Source organism: Doryrhamphus excisus, linkage group LG22 (genome assembly GCF_037039965.1).
Source record: "Doryrhamphus excisus strain RoL-2023G ecotype Guam linkage group LG22, RoL_Dexc_Guam_v1.1, whole genome shotgun sequence".
NCBI lineage: Eukaryota > Metazoa > Chordata > Actinopteri > Syngnathiformes > Syngnathidae > Doryrhamphus > Doryrhamphus excisus.
In genome coordinates this window covers 952,931-968,299 of record NC_136378.1, presented here as the reverse complement: position 1 = coordinate 968,299, position 15,369 = coordinate 952,931, and the positions used below count along the sequence as shown (strand labels likewise).

Sequence of the window (15,369 nt, the reverse complement as noted above, 5' to 3'; positions counted from 1 at the left end):
CGTTAGGACCTCGTTAGGCATTAAGGTCACCTCTTCCAACAGCGTCCCGTACTCGCACGACTCCCACAAAACCAACTTCTTGACCTTCATCAATGCGGTGCGTGGTCTCCAGATGATGTTCTTACCTACACGTACCGTCGCTGGAGCTAGCGCATATTCATGCATGATGCACACGTGCAGATGAGGCACGGGAAGCACAGCTGACTCACATCTCATGACGGACATGTTTGATGTGCCAGGCTTCATTCTGCCTACTGCCTCTGGACGCGCACACACACAATTTGCATTGTCCAACAAACACGCAATCCAGTTGCATTTTGGATGCCACCTCAATGATTCACTCGTACTTTGAATCACAAATTGAGGTGCCATCAGACCAGAGACCAGTTCTGGTTGCCCTCCCTCTGGGGTCCTGTAGAACTGCATCATCCCCTCATGACATGACTTCATGTGTAATGGTAATGGTAATGGTAATGGTTTTATTTATTTGAACATGCATCAGATTACAATTGAATGCATCCCATAATCAGTTCCCAGTTCCACATGTCCAAAAGGAGTAGGAAGAAGCAAAGCTTATTCAATCCTACCCCTCCATCTGGTACTTTTGCAATCAGTAACTGTTACATTTGTTCACTTCCTGCTTTCCTAATATAGTTAAAGTTTTTTTTTGTCACGTACCATCCAATGCCATAATGGGTACCATAGTAACTGTCAATATATTGATATAGCAAACATCAACAAACATCATCATGTGATTATTTCCCTCGTTATTCCTTGACTTCCATAGATTGGAATGACATGGGAGTCTCTTAACCATAACTATTGGCCGCTTCTGTTCCTCGAGGTCTGACAACAACAAAAGCCAAACTCCAATTGGATGCAGTAAAAAGCCGCCGATGTGAAACCGCTTCTGATCCACTTCTTATTCCCTTTCCTAGAATTGCACGCCGTGGCCTCTCAGCCACTCAAGATTCGTCTGATTCCAAGAAAAGCTGCCGGTGGCGACTTTAGGACCCGACGTTCTTCTTTGGGTCCCGTTGCCGCTTTTATCACCAGTTCTTTAAAAGGCTTAAAATAACAAACAGATTATTATAAGATAACAAAAAGCTGCAGGCGTGAGGAGACGCAGCTGTTTGCTCCTTTATGAAATATTTCTGCACCCAGCCAAATTATGCAGACGGGAATTATGCAACAACAGAAGAGACGACCAGCCAGGGCAGCACACATGCAAATGTAGGACCAACGTGCAGCTGCCTGCCCAGGGTCCTGATGGAAGGAAGCGGCAGGTTTCCCGCCCACAAGAATTTGTGTTTCCAAATGATTAGAAGGGAGGCGGCGTACGGGACGATCTGGGAGGCAGCAGCTGCTCGTCCCCCTGGCTCCAAGTGGAGCAGAAAATCAGGATAATTTCATTGTGATAATCAGCCTCCCACCCCCACCCCCTCATCGTCTCTGTAACCCACGATGAGGACAGAGGAGATGAAGATGCGCTCCATAGGCGGGGTGTGTCATAGTCGGCCATGCCGTAAATGAACGATTAGAGCGAGTCTTTTATTTTGTTGGCTGCAGGCTTTTCGGTCGTATCTCCGAGATATCTGATGGTGCTCTGATGCTAACTGCTAACGGCTCTCTAAAACTTTCATGTCAATGAATTGACTGTGAAAATATGATAGCTACTGTTCCTTGTATACCGTTGGTTGTACGACGCCATCAATCATGTCCATCCACTGTAGGATCAGTCATGTCGAATGGAGGAAATGGTTCAAAACCAGTGATACATGATGACACAATCCGTCCATCCATCCGTCTTCTTCTTCTTCTTATCCGAGGTGGGGTCATTTACAGCTAATAGCACAACATTGATGGACGATGTCAATGTGTTTTCCCGTGGACAGGGGTTTTGTTTTGTTGGAGATTTGTTTAAAACACAGAAAATGTGCTTGTTTGCCTCATTAACTTGGGAACCCGATACTTCCCATGTATCCACCTCCATTGCTCATTGCAGTAAAAATGTATTTTGCTTCCAATTGCTGTTGAAATTCATCATTGGGCTTATCTGTAAACGTTGGAACAAATGTACATGTATCACAATGCATTCTCAATTATTTTCTTCTATTATATTCTGTACCCCGCACAATAAACCACCAATGGTGTTCTTATAGCGACGTGATGCAGTACTCAGACTGGCCAGTAAGAGGCAGCAGCGCCCCACAGGGCATCCACACCGGAAATAAAAACAAACTGGAAGAAGACGCTATGCTAGGCTATCTTATCAGGTATGTTAATGTTATATTCTAACTTGTATAATATGTATGGACTTTACCAGCCTAATGTTTGCGTGCTCATGTTGTGTTTTTGTGTGAGTGTGTTGTTTTTTTTATCACCTCAGGTTGCGATTTTTCACACGCTCAGCCTACAAGTTTCTTAGCACATGAAAAGTGTGGTCATCTGTGAATTACTAACCACTTCCTAATATTGGCAGTCTCATCTTCTTACATATCAATCAAAATAGTAAAATAGTCTTTTAGAACTAGTGGACATTTGGTAGCCCACTCATTTGTTGGCGTTCGTAACACTGAACGCAACACTCCCACACACACTCACCTGGAAAGTAGTGGCTCAACGCTTAATAATAATTAATAGCTGTTATAATTAATTAAAGTTAATGTCATTAATGTTAAAACTTACCTTGCCTCCCTTGATTTTGCATATAGGACTATAATGTGCTAAAAGTGTAAGTGTTAAATGGACTTAAATTGGCTATTGCGATGTGATTTTTAGCGCCCTCCGGTGGCCTCTTTGAGTCATGGACGTCCATCCTACAACGAGGACTCATCAACTATCCATACAGTATGTATGTTTCAATTAAATTGTTACTTGTTTCAAGGTCTGTACTGTATTTTATGCTATTAAAACATACATAAGTAGTGTAAAGGACAACTATATGATCGCTATGCACTAATAAAAGTTCCTCCATGTTTATTCCAGAAGCTCCACCCCCTCCACATCCGTTCCTCCTCCTCCGCCACCGTGAATCTCCAAGCGGAGTGTACTCGCCGGCTCTCTCCCCCGCTGGACCCCGCTATGTCCGCCTCGGATTTGACGGGAACCTCGACGTCTTTCTGGGCTGGTGGACGTTCGTGAAGAGAAGCTGCAGGAGCTCACAGGACAAGATGAAGTTGGTGCTCCCCTCCTTCCTCCTCCTCCTCCTCCTGGCTGCATCCAGCCCGATGTCCTTCGCCTCCATCACCAGTAAGAACCGTTAATGCATGGCAAATAAATATGTACTGTTATGTTGTATGTATGGTTAATACTTGTATCACTAGTATACAATAGAGTACAATAGATGACAATAGAGTAATAATGCACCTCTGTAAACAACAAACAATGAAATAATATTTTTAAATGAATGACTTCATCATCTTTGTAAAAGCAGATTTTATTATGTTCTTTAGCTGGTGTGCTAATGTGGTAAAAATAGCTTTCATCCTGCGTACATATACACTGTACATATAATAATAATCGTAATAATGATAACAATTGTAATCATTTCAATTCTTGTCCCTAACAAGCCGAAGAAATGGAAGAAAATAACATGGAAGGATGTAGAAAGGTGAAATGAAGTGTGACTAAAGTATGTTAAAAAATGGTAATTAACAAAAACACGAGTGTGGTGTGTTTATAAATAAAAAGTGCAGATTATCTTTCCACTCTGCAGTCGTGCTTTTTACGATCGTCCTCATGTGATAAGACAAAAAAAAAGTATTTCTGCCTTCTGTGCTGACAGCTCCCCTTCAAAAGCGTCTTATTCTACATTTGCCTTCCGTGCAGGACACCTACCGATCCCGCGTCTGTCTGATTGACCCCCCATGTGTCTTCTTTCATGCTAGCTCCCAGCGAGTTTGTGTCCTTGGCGGAGATGGAGGACGCGCTGCTGAAGAACCTCTTCCAAGGCTACCAGCGCTGGGTGAGGCCCATCCAGCACGCCAACGACACCATCAAGGTCCGCTTCGGCCTTAAGATCTCCCAGCTGGTCGATGTGGTGAGGAGGGAATTCTGACGTCACGGTTCTGACTTCCTACCGACCTAGACTGGTACCCCTTCTTCAGGGACGCAACATGCTAGGACGTTTTTATACTGGAAATAATGTAAATAGAAATTATCTGTTCCAGAGTCAAACTGTGGCCGTCTTGAAACTTGTATTATATTTTGCGTGTAGACCGTCTGTAAGAGGGTTGTGACCTCGGCTTAAAGTCGACCTAGGATGCTTTTTCCAGTTTTCTGACCTATAAATGTCGTGAGAATGTTGCATTCTGGTGTGAAACCATTCCAGAGTTTCAGATCAGGAACGCTGAAAGACGTTTGGGATGGCTCTTAATGCTTGCATTCTTCTAACGCCGGCTCCTTGTGACATCACAGTGAGCCTTGTACCAGGTCACCAGCTTGACTTCCTTATATGGGCATTCCCCGGTACAAGCTGCACAATCTGTTGGCTGAGTGGGACCAATCACAGCGGAGTGGGCGTGCCCGGAGGTGGGCCGTGGGTGGCATGAATTCCAGCTGGAATAGGTGCAGATTGTGGAAGATGTAGAAAGCTTTCTGTGGAGCATAAGGTCCACTTTAATGTTCAGTGAATGCACCAGCAGATGTTTCTCTGTGTTTGTATAAATCTGAGTTTCGAAACTTCCCAAACTCCTGAAAATAGATCGGGAACGCTTTGAGATTCACGCTTCTCTTACTGGAGTGCTCCTTCTGAATATTTCAGAGGCTGCCTCTGATAGGATGAGATGCTTTGGTTTGTTGAAAGGGAGGAAAATGGAGGATGCTAATGGATGAAGCACGCTCCCTGCCGTGAAATATTCATCCCCGCCATTTTCCACCTGCCTCGTGAGCTGCAAACAAAGCCCCCCCCTTTAGAATTTTGGACTGGAAGAGACAAGAGACGGAGCGGCGACAATGTGTGGTCCCCTGATCCTCCCTGATTGGCTGCTGCGAGGCCCACTATTAGATCACGCTTCACCTCTGCTCAGTGTGATGACCACGACGTCCGAGTGAAGGTGACAGCTCTCCCGTATGCAGCAAGCTACAGCCGCAACGACTGTAGCTCTCCCATATGCAGCAGGCTACAGCCGCAACGACTGTAGCTCTCCCGTATGCAGCAGGCTACAGCCGCAACGACTGTAGCTCTCCCATGTGCAGCAAGCTACAGCCGCAACGACTGTAGCTCTCCTGTATGCAGCAGGCTACAGCCGCAACGACTGTGTACACACCACATATTACCTTTCCCTTCCCACTGGGGCAGTCCAGGCCGAGAATTCAGTTTTGGATCCCTGGGTTCCACGTTCATGAACGCTGTATGCTAGCATGGCGGCGTACGCGGAGGTGGTTTTGCATCTGTAATGAAGCGTGTTTGTTTGTAGGATGAGAAGAACCAGCTCATGACGACAAACGTTTGGCTGTGGCAGGTGAGCTTCTTTGCTACGTTGCTACGTTGGTCGTCTGGTTTCAGACCCGCGTGTTTCTCATCCTGTCGGTAACGCGTCTCTTTGTGTTCCGTCTGATGTGTGGAACAGGAGTGGATCGACTACAAGCTGCGCTGGAATCCTGACAAATACGGGGGCATCACTTCCATCCGAGTACCATCGGAAAACATCTGGCTCCCCGATATCGTCCTCTACGAGAAGTAAGATTCTTTGACACAAGATGATCGGTTAAAACGCCAACCTGACATTTGACCCCGGCTAAAGCAGCTCCAGCTTGTGGAGATGTCATTTCCCATAATCCATCACTTCCTCCTTTTAAGGACGTGGGCAAGGTTTGACAAACGCCTGACCTGCATGTCCAATCATTTTGGAAAATCAGACCAGGGAAAATATTCCATTCCTAACTGTATGAACTTCGGTCTTTGCTCTTTTTTTTCCTGGTTTGCTGGTTTTCTTTTCCAAATATTGATATTTTATTTCATTTTCTCTCATATTATGATGGCTTTTATTTCCATCATAGAGAAATTTCCCCAACCTAGTTTGTCATAATTTTACTACTTTATGCTCCTAAAAAAACAGATTTTTTGCTTAATACTTCAATGTAAAACTGCTCTTTTTTTACTTGTAATATTTTGACTTTTTTACTGTTGTTTATTTGTATTTTTCCGGTTAAATTCTAGAATGTGCCAAAGCATCGGACAACCTGAGATGTGCTAATTATTCTTATATCAATTCCTGGAGTACGGTATTAAGTATAAGTATAAGTGTATATATATATATATATATATAAGTATTTGACCAACGTGTGAGTAGTGAAAGTATGGCTAAATAAAGCCGTTTCCGCCATCCGGCGGCATTCCAAATGAATCCCGTGAAATGAAACCTCAGCGCCGTACGATGGCTTCCTGTCCTACGCTCCGTGGCCGCGCGTCGGAACGAGCCACACGATAGGAAAAAGCGATCCCGAGGTTCTCCCGACTCATCACGTGTTGTCGTTTTGCCAGCGCCGACGGCCGCTTCGAAGGCTCCCTGATGACCAAAGCCATCGTCAAGTACAACGGGGTCATCACGTGGACGCCGCCCGCCAGTTACAAGTCAGCCTGCACCATGGACGTCACCTTCTTCCCCTTCGACCGCCAAAACTGCACCATGAAGTTCGGCTCCTGGACCTACGACGGCCACATGGTGGACCTGGTCTTGATCGACAAGCAGGTGGACCGCAAGGACTTTTTCGACAATGGCGAGTGGGAGATCCTCAGCGCCACGGGGGCCCGGGGGAACCGCAAGGACGGCTTGTATTCCTACCCCTTCGTCACGTATTCCTTCATCCTGAAGAGGTTGCCCTTGTTCTACACGCTCTTCCTCATCATCCCGTGTCTGGGTTTGTCCCTCCTCACCGTGCTGGTGTTCTACCTGCCCTCCGACGAAGGCGAGAAGCTGTCGCTGTCCACGTCCGTGCTGGTGTCGCTCACCGTCTTCCTGCTGGTCATCGAGGAGATCATCCCCTCCTCCTCCAAAGTCATCCCGCTCATCGGCGAGTACCTGCTCTTCATCATGATCTTCGTCACGCTCTCCATCATCGTCACCGTGTTCGTCATCAACGTGCACCACCGCTCCTCGGCCACCTACCACCCCATGTCGCCGTGGGTCCGCAGCCTCTTCCTGCAGAAGCTGCCCAGGCTGCTGTGCATGCGGGGTCACACCGACCGCTACCACTACCCGGAGCTGGCCCCCGAAAGCCCCGAGGTCAAGCCCAGGGGTCGCAGAGGCGGGCCGAGGGCGAGCGGCGGCCAGGCGGCCGCTGACGGGAAGGAGGAGGAGGCCTGGGCCGCCATGTTGGATAAGGCCATCTACTCCGTGCGCTACATCAGCAGACACATACGCAAGGAACACTTCATCCGAGAGGTGAGCTCCACTCTTCTCAGCGCCGCCTCGCTGCTCCTGATTCACCGCCATGTTGCCTTCCCCCCCCAGGTGGTGCAAGACTGGAAGTTTGTGGCCCAGGTGTTGGACAGGATCTTCCTGTGGGCCTTCCTGACTGTTTCCATACTGGGAACCATCCTCATCTTCACCCCAGCTCTGCACATGTTCCTCAAAGTTCCTCCGCCAATAGCAAGTGAGGAGCCGCCTTTAAACTCGCAGCTTTAGCAGCTTTAGCAGCTTTAGCCTCCGAGTATATCAATACTTCGTACGAATACTGTAGTTTTCCTTTTGAATGATTGTGTACTCCTCGTACCGTCAGCGTACGTTTAGGCCTGAAGGCACCGTTGGCCATAAGCAAACATGCACCCTTCACTCCTTCACTCCTTCCTTTCAACCTTGGCACTGGGGGGCTGGAGTCGGCCAATCGCAGTAGAGTGGGCGTGGTCAAGGAGGAGGCTGCCCAATCCAAGCCTGTCAGGGGTGTCCAAAGATTCCTTTTTAGTTTTATGGAAATATGATTTCATCCAAAAAAGAACAATGAACAAATAGCAGTCATTTCACAAGAATACAGTCCAAATATTTGGATAAAAGTACGAGAATGACATTGTGATATGAGGAGGAGAAATATGATTAGTAGCATAGAATAAGGCAACTTTTTAAAAGACTGACAAAATAATGTTGCATTATGGGGCAAATTCGGTTGCAGAAAAAGTTGCAATGTTAAAGGGTAAAGTCCATAATATATTATGGGAATGAAATCAGCATTTTTTACAAGAATAAAGTCAAAACTCCTTAGCAACGCCATACAACCCCTTAGCAACGCCATACAACCCCTTAGCAACGCCATACAACCCCTTAGCAACGCCATACAACCCCTTAGCAACGTCATACAACCCCTTAGCAACGCCATACAACCCCTTAGCAACGCCATACAACCCCTTAGCAACGCCATACAACCCCTTAGCAACGTCATACAACCCCTTAGCAACGCCATACAACTCCTTAGCAACGCCATACAACCCCTTAGCAACGCCATACAACATCTTAGCACGTGGTGCTTTACAAAAGATCAAAATTATTATTATTTTTTTTTAGTATGTGGTCCTTGGAAAAAGTTTGGACACCCCTGGTATACATTTTATTTGAAAAAAAAACTTACTGTAGCGCCCCCTGGAGTCCAGTATCAATCATAAAGCCCCTGAAGTGAGCGGGATGAGGCCCCTTTACGTCTCTAAGACTTGAAGTATAAATGAAGTATAAATGATTTTTAGTTCTTCCTACTCAATTGACGTAATTTAGCATGAACCATTTTGGACTTGTGTTGCATGAAACGTCCATAATGTCATCAACCATTTCTACTAAAAAGTGCTGATGTAAGACGTCAGTGCGTGACAGCACCACCTAGTGGTAACAAGTGTCTTTTGCATAAAGGACTTGTTTGAAATTGCTGCTTCTTCGGTCTGGAATAAAGATACAGCCTCATGTAAGAATATGATTGACGGTTGTATTTGTGACACACCAGTCATTCCTCACTACCATTCCTAGCTGAAGTAGAAGCGGAAACGTGATATGGTGTTGGGGATCAGGAGTGCAGGAAGGCCGCCAGGAGCCACCGTGGTCTTTCCAACGCCACGCCGGCGACGCTCGCCATCTCTTCTAGTTGCGTCCTCCCGTCTGGCTGTCCAAGTGAACGCGAGCGTTGCGCAACATCTCCATGTACATCCTGTTGTTCTCGCTGCAACACACAACACACGTTGGCAAGCAGCAGGGATTCTAATCTCGGAGCTCAGTTAGTTTTAAAGGAACGGCTCATTGACACTTGTTGCCGGGCGGAACAGCCCACGTGGTGGGGGGGCTGTCCCCCATATTGCGCCACTTACTCGGCCACAGAGCGGTCAAACATCAGGTTGCCCATATCCATGTAGAACTGGGCGTCTGTTCTAAGGGCGGTCCAGTACTCGTTAGCCTGGGGCACAGAACCGGTGTGAGAACCTAGAACGTCATCATCTGCTAGCGGTGGTCCCACCTGCTCCTGGATGGTGTAACCCCACTGGTTCTGAGAGTGGTGGGGGTCCCAGTATCCCGATTGTCTCTTCAGTCGGATGAAACGCTTTGCTTCCTCCTCTTTCACAAAGGGGGCCGCCAAGACCCCTGAAAGCACAACAATCAAGGTAGGAACCTCCGAGGTTGGAGGTCCAAAGTGTTGTAGCGAAGAGTACTTGAAATATTTTTAAAATTATTTTAAAAAAAATCATCATATTAAAAAAAACAAACAAAAGAACAGCATTTTGGGAAAATTGTTTTTGGGAGAAATGTAGAATATTATGGAAATAAAGTCACAGTATTATGGAAATAAAAAGGGTAATACAAATAAATAAGATAATTGATCATAAAAATAAATGAATAGGATAATACAAATAAATAAATTTATCATAAAAATAAATAGGATAATACAAATAAATAAATTGATCATACAAATAAACAAACAGCACAATACAAATAAATAAATTGATAATAAAATATAAATATATAGGGTAGTAAATTGCCAAGAAGAATTGTGAAACATTTTTAACATGATTTAAAATGGAGGATAACGACAGGATATTGAGGACAATAAAGTAAAAAAAGTTGTATTATAACCTAATCTAAGGCTGTAATTTCACAAGAATGAAATGGTCATATTATGAGGAAAAATAATGTCATTTAGGAACATAGAAATATAAAAAAATATAAAATAAAAGTCATACTATTATGAGAGACAAACTTTTTGGAAAATTTGGTTTTGAAAAAATATTATTAAATAATATTATTATGGGAATAAAGAAGTCAAAATGTTATGAAAAAAAACTATTTGAAAAATAATTTACAACATAAAAAATATGAAAAAGAGCAAGTGGAAGCTAATGCTACGCTTTCCACCGACAGGACGAAGCTGAGATGCAGTTTCTCCTGGACTGTATCTAACTTCTTAGCACGTGTGATGCTTCACAAAATAGCAAAGTTGCATCCTTTCATCTTTCACGATGTTAAAAAACGTCTGAACTTGACAGAACGACCGTCTGGCCTGCAGAAGACCATCAACATGGACTTCTCCATGTAGATATTCATGCAACGTAAAGATACTCCTATTGAGTGTCAAAGTACGGATGATGATGATGATGGTGGTGGTGGTACTTACCGGCCAGAAGAGCCAGCAGGATGACACACTTCATGTCAGTAACGTTCAGCATGAGCGCGTCAGGCGGGACAAAGCATCGGATGCTGTGAAACGAACGCACGTGGAGGTAGACGCTAGATTTCACCAAAGGGCCAGCTTTACCTGCGGAGTCAACGGCGAGCTCGGCTTCCACTTGAGAATCTCACAGACGAATGTGGACAAGAACAAGGGTGTCTTTCACCGAGGGGGAGGACCAGCATGCCTCAGAAGGTAACTGGCCAAAACAAACACACACACACACACACACACACGGTAAACACTGCTGCTTCATAAAGACAAGCCTGTATGAATCAGTAGTCCATGTGTCAGCAAAGTCTGGCAACTATCTGATTTGTTTTGCTCAATGGCAGTTATTCAAACGACTTGGACTCACCCACAATTCCTTTGGAATCAATATCCAGTATTCCTTGTCATCACTGTGTAATAACATTTCCGCCACTGGGTGGGGGTCTTACCACAATCACCAGCCCTCATTCACACTATGCATGTATCAATATACATCTAGAAATATCATTTCCAAATGATGATTAGAAAATCAACATAGTCGAACTAGCAACCCACCTTTGTTACCGCGCTCACCTTTCCCTCGCTGAGTGTCGGAGGTGTGACCTTTCTTTCACGTCCCATAATACACCTTGTCATCATCGACAAACGTCTGACTGGCAGTGGAATTTAAGAAGGACGCCTTATTTTAATCACCGAGGTAACTGGAGCTCTCTCCGTGTCGGGAACTCACACAGGACACCTCATTAGGTACACTGGCAGACCAGTTCTTCACCGATATGACGAAGCTGGGATGCAGCAATAGATATCCAACTTCCCAGCAGATCTGCACGTGTTGCTTTACAAAATATCAACGTGGCATCCTTTCATTTTTCACTGTGTAGCCCTCACTGGGAGAAATGCCCCCCCCTCCCGGCCTAAAATAGAAGAAAATAAAATAGTAAGACACAAAGCGTCGTCATCTGACCCAAATCTACACAAACACGCTGCTGCTGTACGACGCCTCAGCATCCCAACCAGGAGAAAAGTCAACATGTCTGTGACCACATGGATTAGATAAGAAGAAAATAGGGGGGTGGGGTGGGGGTGGGGGGCACACAAGGAGCTCTGGAGAGCCAAGATGTTGAGGGCGAAACATTTAAGTCCATTAGTGGAACACTGCTCATGTATTAAAGATAAGAGAATTAACATCTCCCTCCGCTCTTTGCACCATTTTCACCACTTATGCTTCCTTCCTTCCACCACTTAGCGCTTTTCTAAATAACCCAGCCAACAGCAAACGCACCATCAGCCCACCTTCTCCCTGCCGACCGACTCCTGGGATGCCCTCATGGCCCCCACCCAGATGGGTCTCATCCCTGCCAGGGTCCTACCCAGCATGGTTCCTATAATTGGCATGGTTCCTACCTAGCGTGGGTCCTACCTGGCGTGGTTCCTACCTAGTTTGGTTCCTATAATTGGCATGGTTCCTACCTAGCGTGGGTCCTACCTGGAATGGTTCCTATAACTGGTATGGTTCCTATAATCGGCATGGTTCCTACCTAGCGTGGTTCCTACCTGGAATGGTTCCTATAACTGGCATGGTTCCTATAATCGGCATGGTTCCTACCTAGTGTGGGTCCCACCTGGCATGGTTCCTACCTAGTGTGGGTCCTACCTGGCATGGTTCCTATAACTGGCATGGTTCCTACCTAGTGTGGGTCCTACCTGGCATGGTTCCTACCTAGTGTGGGTCCTACCTGGAAGGGTTCCTATAACTGGTATGGTTCCTGTGACTGGCATGGTTCCTACCCGGAATGGTTCCTACCTAGCGTGGGTCCTACCTGGCGTGGTTCCTACCTAGTGTGGTTCCTATAATTGGCATGGTTCCTACCTAGTGTGGGTCCTACCTGGCATGGTTCCTACCTAGTGTGGGTCCTACCTGGCATGGTTCCTACCTAGTGTGGGTCCTACCTGGCATGGTTCCTACCTAGCATGGTTCCTACCTGGCATGGTTCCTACCTAGCGTTGTTCCTACCTGGCATGGTTCCTATAACTGGTATGGTTCCTGCTTGGCATGGTTCCTACCTAGCGTGGGTCCTACCTGGCATGGTTCCTATAACTGGCATGGTTCCTATAACTGGCATGGTTCCTATAACTGGCATGGTTCCTATAACTGGCATGGTTCCTACCTGGCATGGTTCCTACCTAGTGTGGGTCCTACCTGGCATGGTTCCTACCTAGTGTGGGTCCTACCTGGCATGGTTCCTACCTAGCGTGGTTCCTACCTGGCATGGTTCCTACCTAGTGTGGTTCCTATAACTGGTATGGTTCCTACCCGGCATGGTTCCTACCTAGCGTGGGTCCCACCCGGCATGGTTCCTACCCGTTCCTACCCAGTATTCCTACCCGGCATGGTTCCCTACACCTGTCATGGTTCCAACCTGGCATGGCACACCTTCATCACTTACGGGACTCGTCAGTGAGTGCCTTGAGGTTCTTGAAAAAGACTTTAAAAACCAGAATAAGGCCCTTCTAGTTCTTCCACCTCATTGCCTGTTGCATTCTATTTCTGCTCTCATTTGCGTACGAGGCAGACAGCCCCAGAGTAATGACCAGAACAAGAACCACGGGGCCTGGATGGGATCGAACAAATACACTCTTCATTAGGCCAAGCCTCATCTCAGCCATACAAGACCTGTATTGGAGATGACAATAGCCAATAGCCAAGATATGAGCAGATCAGCACGATGCGTGTGGAAAACCAGCGTTATCGTTCCACAAGCCCAACTTTTGATTGCATCGTTAATGAGATTGCAGAGATTACATTCATAAACACCCCCAGTCGAGTGGTGATGAAATGAGCCTGTGTGGGCTCTGCATCTGCATACTTGACCGTAATTGTCTTCTGAATTAACCATGAGCTGGCAAATGATGACTGTTTATATACAGTACGCTCCGCACAAACATCTCCGCAGCCGGCCCTGCGTTTAAACCGCAGGACGCCAGCACCAGTTGCACTTGACAGAATAAGATACTGTACCACTTCCTTCTCACACAAATCAATAGCTAGATATCATAGACAGCAGCAGCCCTTTCTTCTCACAATGTGGTCTAATATTTCATCTCAATTATGTACCGATGATGAAACAAACATGATTTAGGTCGCTGCTCGTCCACTCTGCATTCTTGCAAACCTGAGCTTCAAGTACGGTAACCCTGAAGGGTCAAAAAGGTTCACTACTAAACTAGTGGAAGAGAACGGTTCTGACCGGGTCTGGGATCTTGGAGCCCACATAGAAAGGATTGTCCTTCGAGGACAAGCAACATCCGTGTGGTCATGGACTTTTCTCACAACCCAATTTTGACTTTTTATAGAAAAACTCTTTAGAATTTCTACTTTATGCTACTAAAATCATGTTTTCCTACTTTTTTCTCCAAGTATTTTTACTTTATTACTGTAAAATTACTGCTGATTTTTCCAGTTTTCCAAGAAAAGTCCATTTTTTTTCCTAAAAAGTGCTGTGGGCCACACTTTGGACACCCCTACTCTTGACCTTGACATGTTTCTGTTGATGTTGACAAGACAGACATGACTAGAAACTGAGTGGACCGGTGTAGTTGTAGTTCCTTGTGAGGGTCGCGGGATATGCTGGAGCCTATCCCAGCTGACTTAGGGCGAGAGGCGGGGTATACCCTGGACTGATCACCAGCCAATCGCAGGCCAGCGGGATATTATTACAACAATTCCAGCAAACATCCCCCCCGGCCTGATGCTGCCACCAGCAGGCTTCCCTGGAGGTACGCTCCTGGCCGGGTGATGATCCCGGCTTGGTTTCCTCCAAATATTCACACCAAAGACTTCAATCTTTGTCTCATCACACCAGAACATGTTTGTTTATCACGGTGCAAGAGTCCTTCAGGTGCCTTTTGGCAAACTCCCGGGGGGGCTGCCAGGTGGCTCTGAATAAGGAGTGGCTGCTATTCCACTGACAGATGATGGAGGCCACTCAGCTCATATCCATTTCTGTTCCCTTCACCAGAGCCTCAAGACAACCATGAAGAGAATTCCTTTGACTTCATTCATCTTGTATATTAATTTAAGATTGTTTTACACAAGCAAAGCTATAATTGTAAAACTATAACAACTAGCTAGCTAGTTGTAACTTCTTAGCTAGCTAATAGGAAGTATAAGAAGGAAGGGCGTTGTGATAAAAATACATTAAGAACTTACACAATGTCAAAAACAACACGACAAGATGCACCATAACCGGAGAATGTATGCCAACCGAGGTTAATTAGTGGCATCAATTTAACCACAAACATGCTAACCGGATCGCATGCTAACCAAGGTTCCATTGTACATTTTAAATGTTGCCAGTCATCGAAATCAAACACAAACAGTTCACTTCTACTTTCTTTACATTAAAGTAGTTCTAATAGTGAAGAAAGTTGTACAACTATTGCGTAAAATATAGCGTAACATCATTAACAGTCCGGTAATTAACGCGATTACGACTCATAATTATGACGTCATATTAAGACGACGGGACAAAAAAACGTGTTTTCATCCAAACTAGTGTTTACCATGGCCGTAATGGTACATACCTTAGTTTCCAATGGACGAAGGAACGCACCAAAGTGTCAGGCATCCATAAGAAGAGAAACTTTATTGTGGTTATTTTCAAGGCTATGTAGAGTGCGTATTTACTGAGGATTGTAAACAGCGACCATGTTGCTTCCCTCCTCCTCCTCTCCTCTCTC

At 45.7% G+C, this 15,369-nt stretch overlaps 2 protein-coding genes across 4 annotated transcripts; one reads left to right on the top strand and one right to left on the bottom strand.

Annotated features, from left to right (window-relative positions):
• Nucleotides 1-2,020: 2,020 nt before the first annotated feature.
• On the top strand, nucleotides 2,021-8,901 carry LOC131110296 (neuronal acetylcholine receptor subunit non-alpha-2-like). Of its 2 annotated transcripts, XM_058063264.2 has the most exons (8): nucleotides 2,021-2,276; nucleotides 2,782-2,850; nucleotides 2,989-3,252; nucleotides 3,891-4,042; nucleotides 5,421-5,465; nucleotides 5,574-5,683; nucleotides 6,488-7,388; nucleotides 7,458-8,901. In XM_058063264.2, the coding sequence occupies exons 3-8, from the start codon at nucleotides 3,174-3,176 to the stop codon at nucleotides 7,629-7,631; spliced, it is 1,461 nt and encodes a 486-aa protein (XP_057919247.2). In that variant the 5' UTR covers nucleotides 2,021-2,276; nucleotides 2,782-2,850; nucleotides 2,989-3,173; the 3' UTR covers nucleotides 7,632-8,901. The 2 variants fall into 2 exon arrangements, with proteins under 2 accessions (XP_057919247.2, XP_078644515.1); XM_078788389.1 differs by lacking the exons at nucleotides 2,021-2,276; nucleotides 2,782-2,850; nucleotides 2,989-3,252 and having other exon boundaries at nucleotides 4,017-4,094.
• Nucleotides 8,891-15,354, bottom strand: LOC131110297 (uncharacterized protein C3orf85-like). 2 transcript variants are annotated; one of them, XM_078788390.1, is made up of 6 exons: nucleotides 11,185-11,469; nucleotides 10,726-10,837; nucleotides 10,585-10,667; nucleotides 9,433-9,557; nucleotides 9,287-9,372; nucleotides 8,891-9,141 (listed from the first exon to the last, which is right to left on the bottom strand). In XM_078788390.1, exons 3-6 carry the CDS (start codon nucleotides 10,634-10,636, stop codon nucleotides 9,063-9,065), a joined length of 342 nt encoding a protein of 113 aa, XP_078644516.1. In that variant the 5' UTR covers nucleotides 10,637-10,667; nucleotides 10,726-10,837; nucleotides 11,185-11,469; the 3' UTR covers nucleotides 8,891-9,062. The 2 variants fall into 2 exon arrangements, with proteins under 2 accessions (XP_078644516.1, XP_057919256.2); XM_058063273.2 differs by lacking the exon at nucleotides 11,185-11,469 and adding an exon at nucleotides 15,214-15,354 and having other exon boundaries at nucleotides 10,585-10,837.
• Nucleotides 15,355-15,369: the final 15 nt, after the last annotated feature.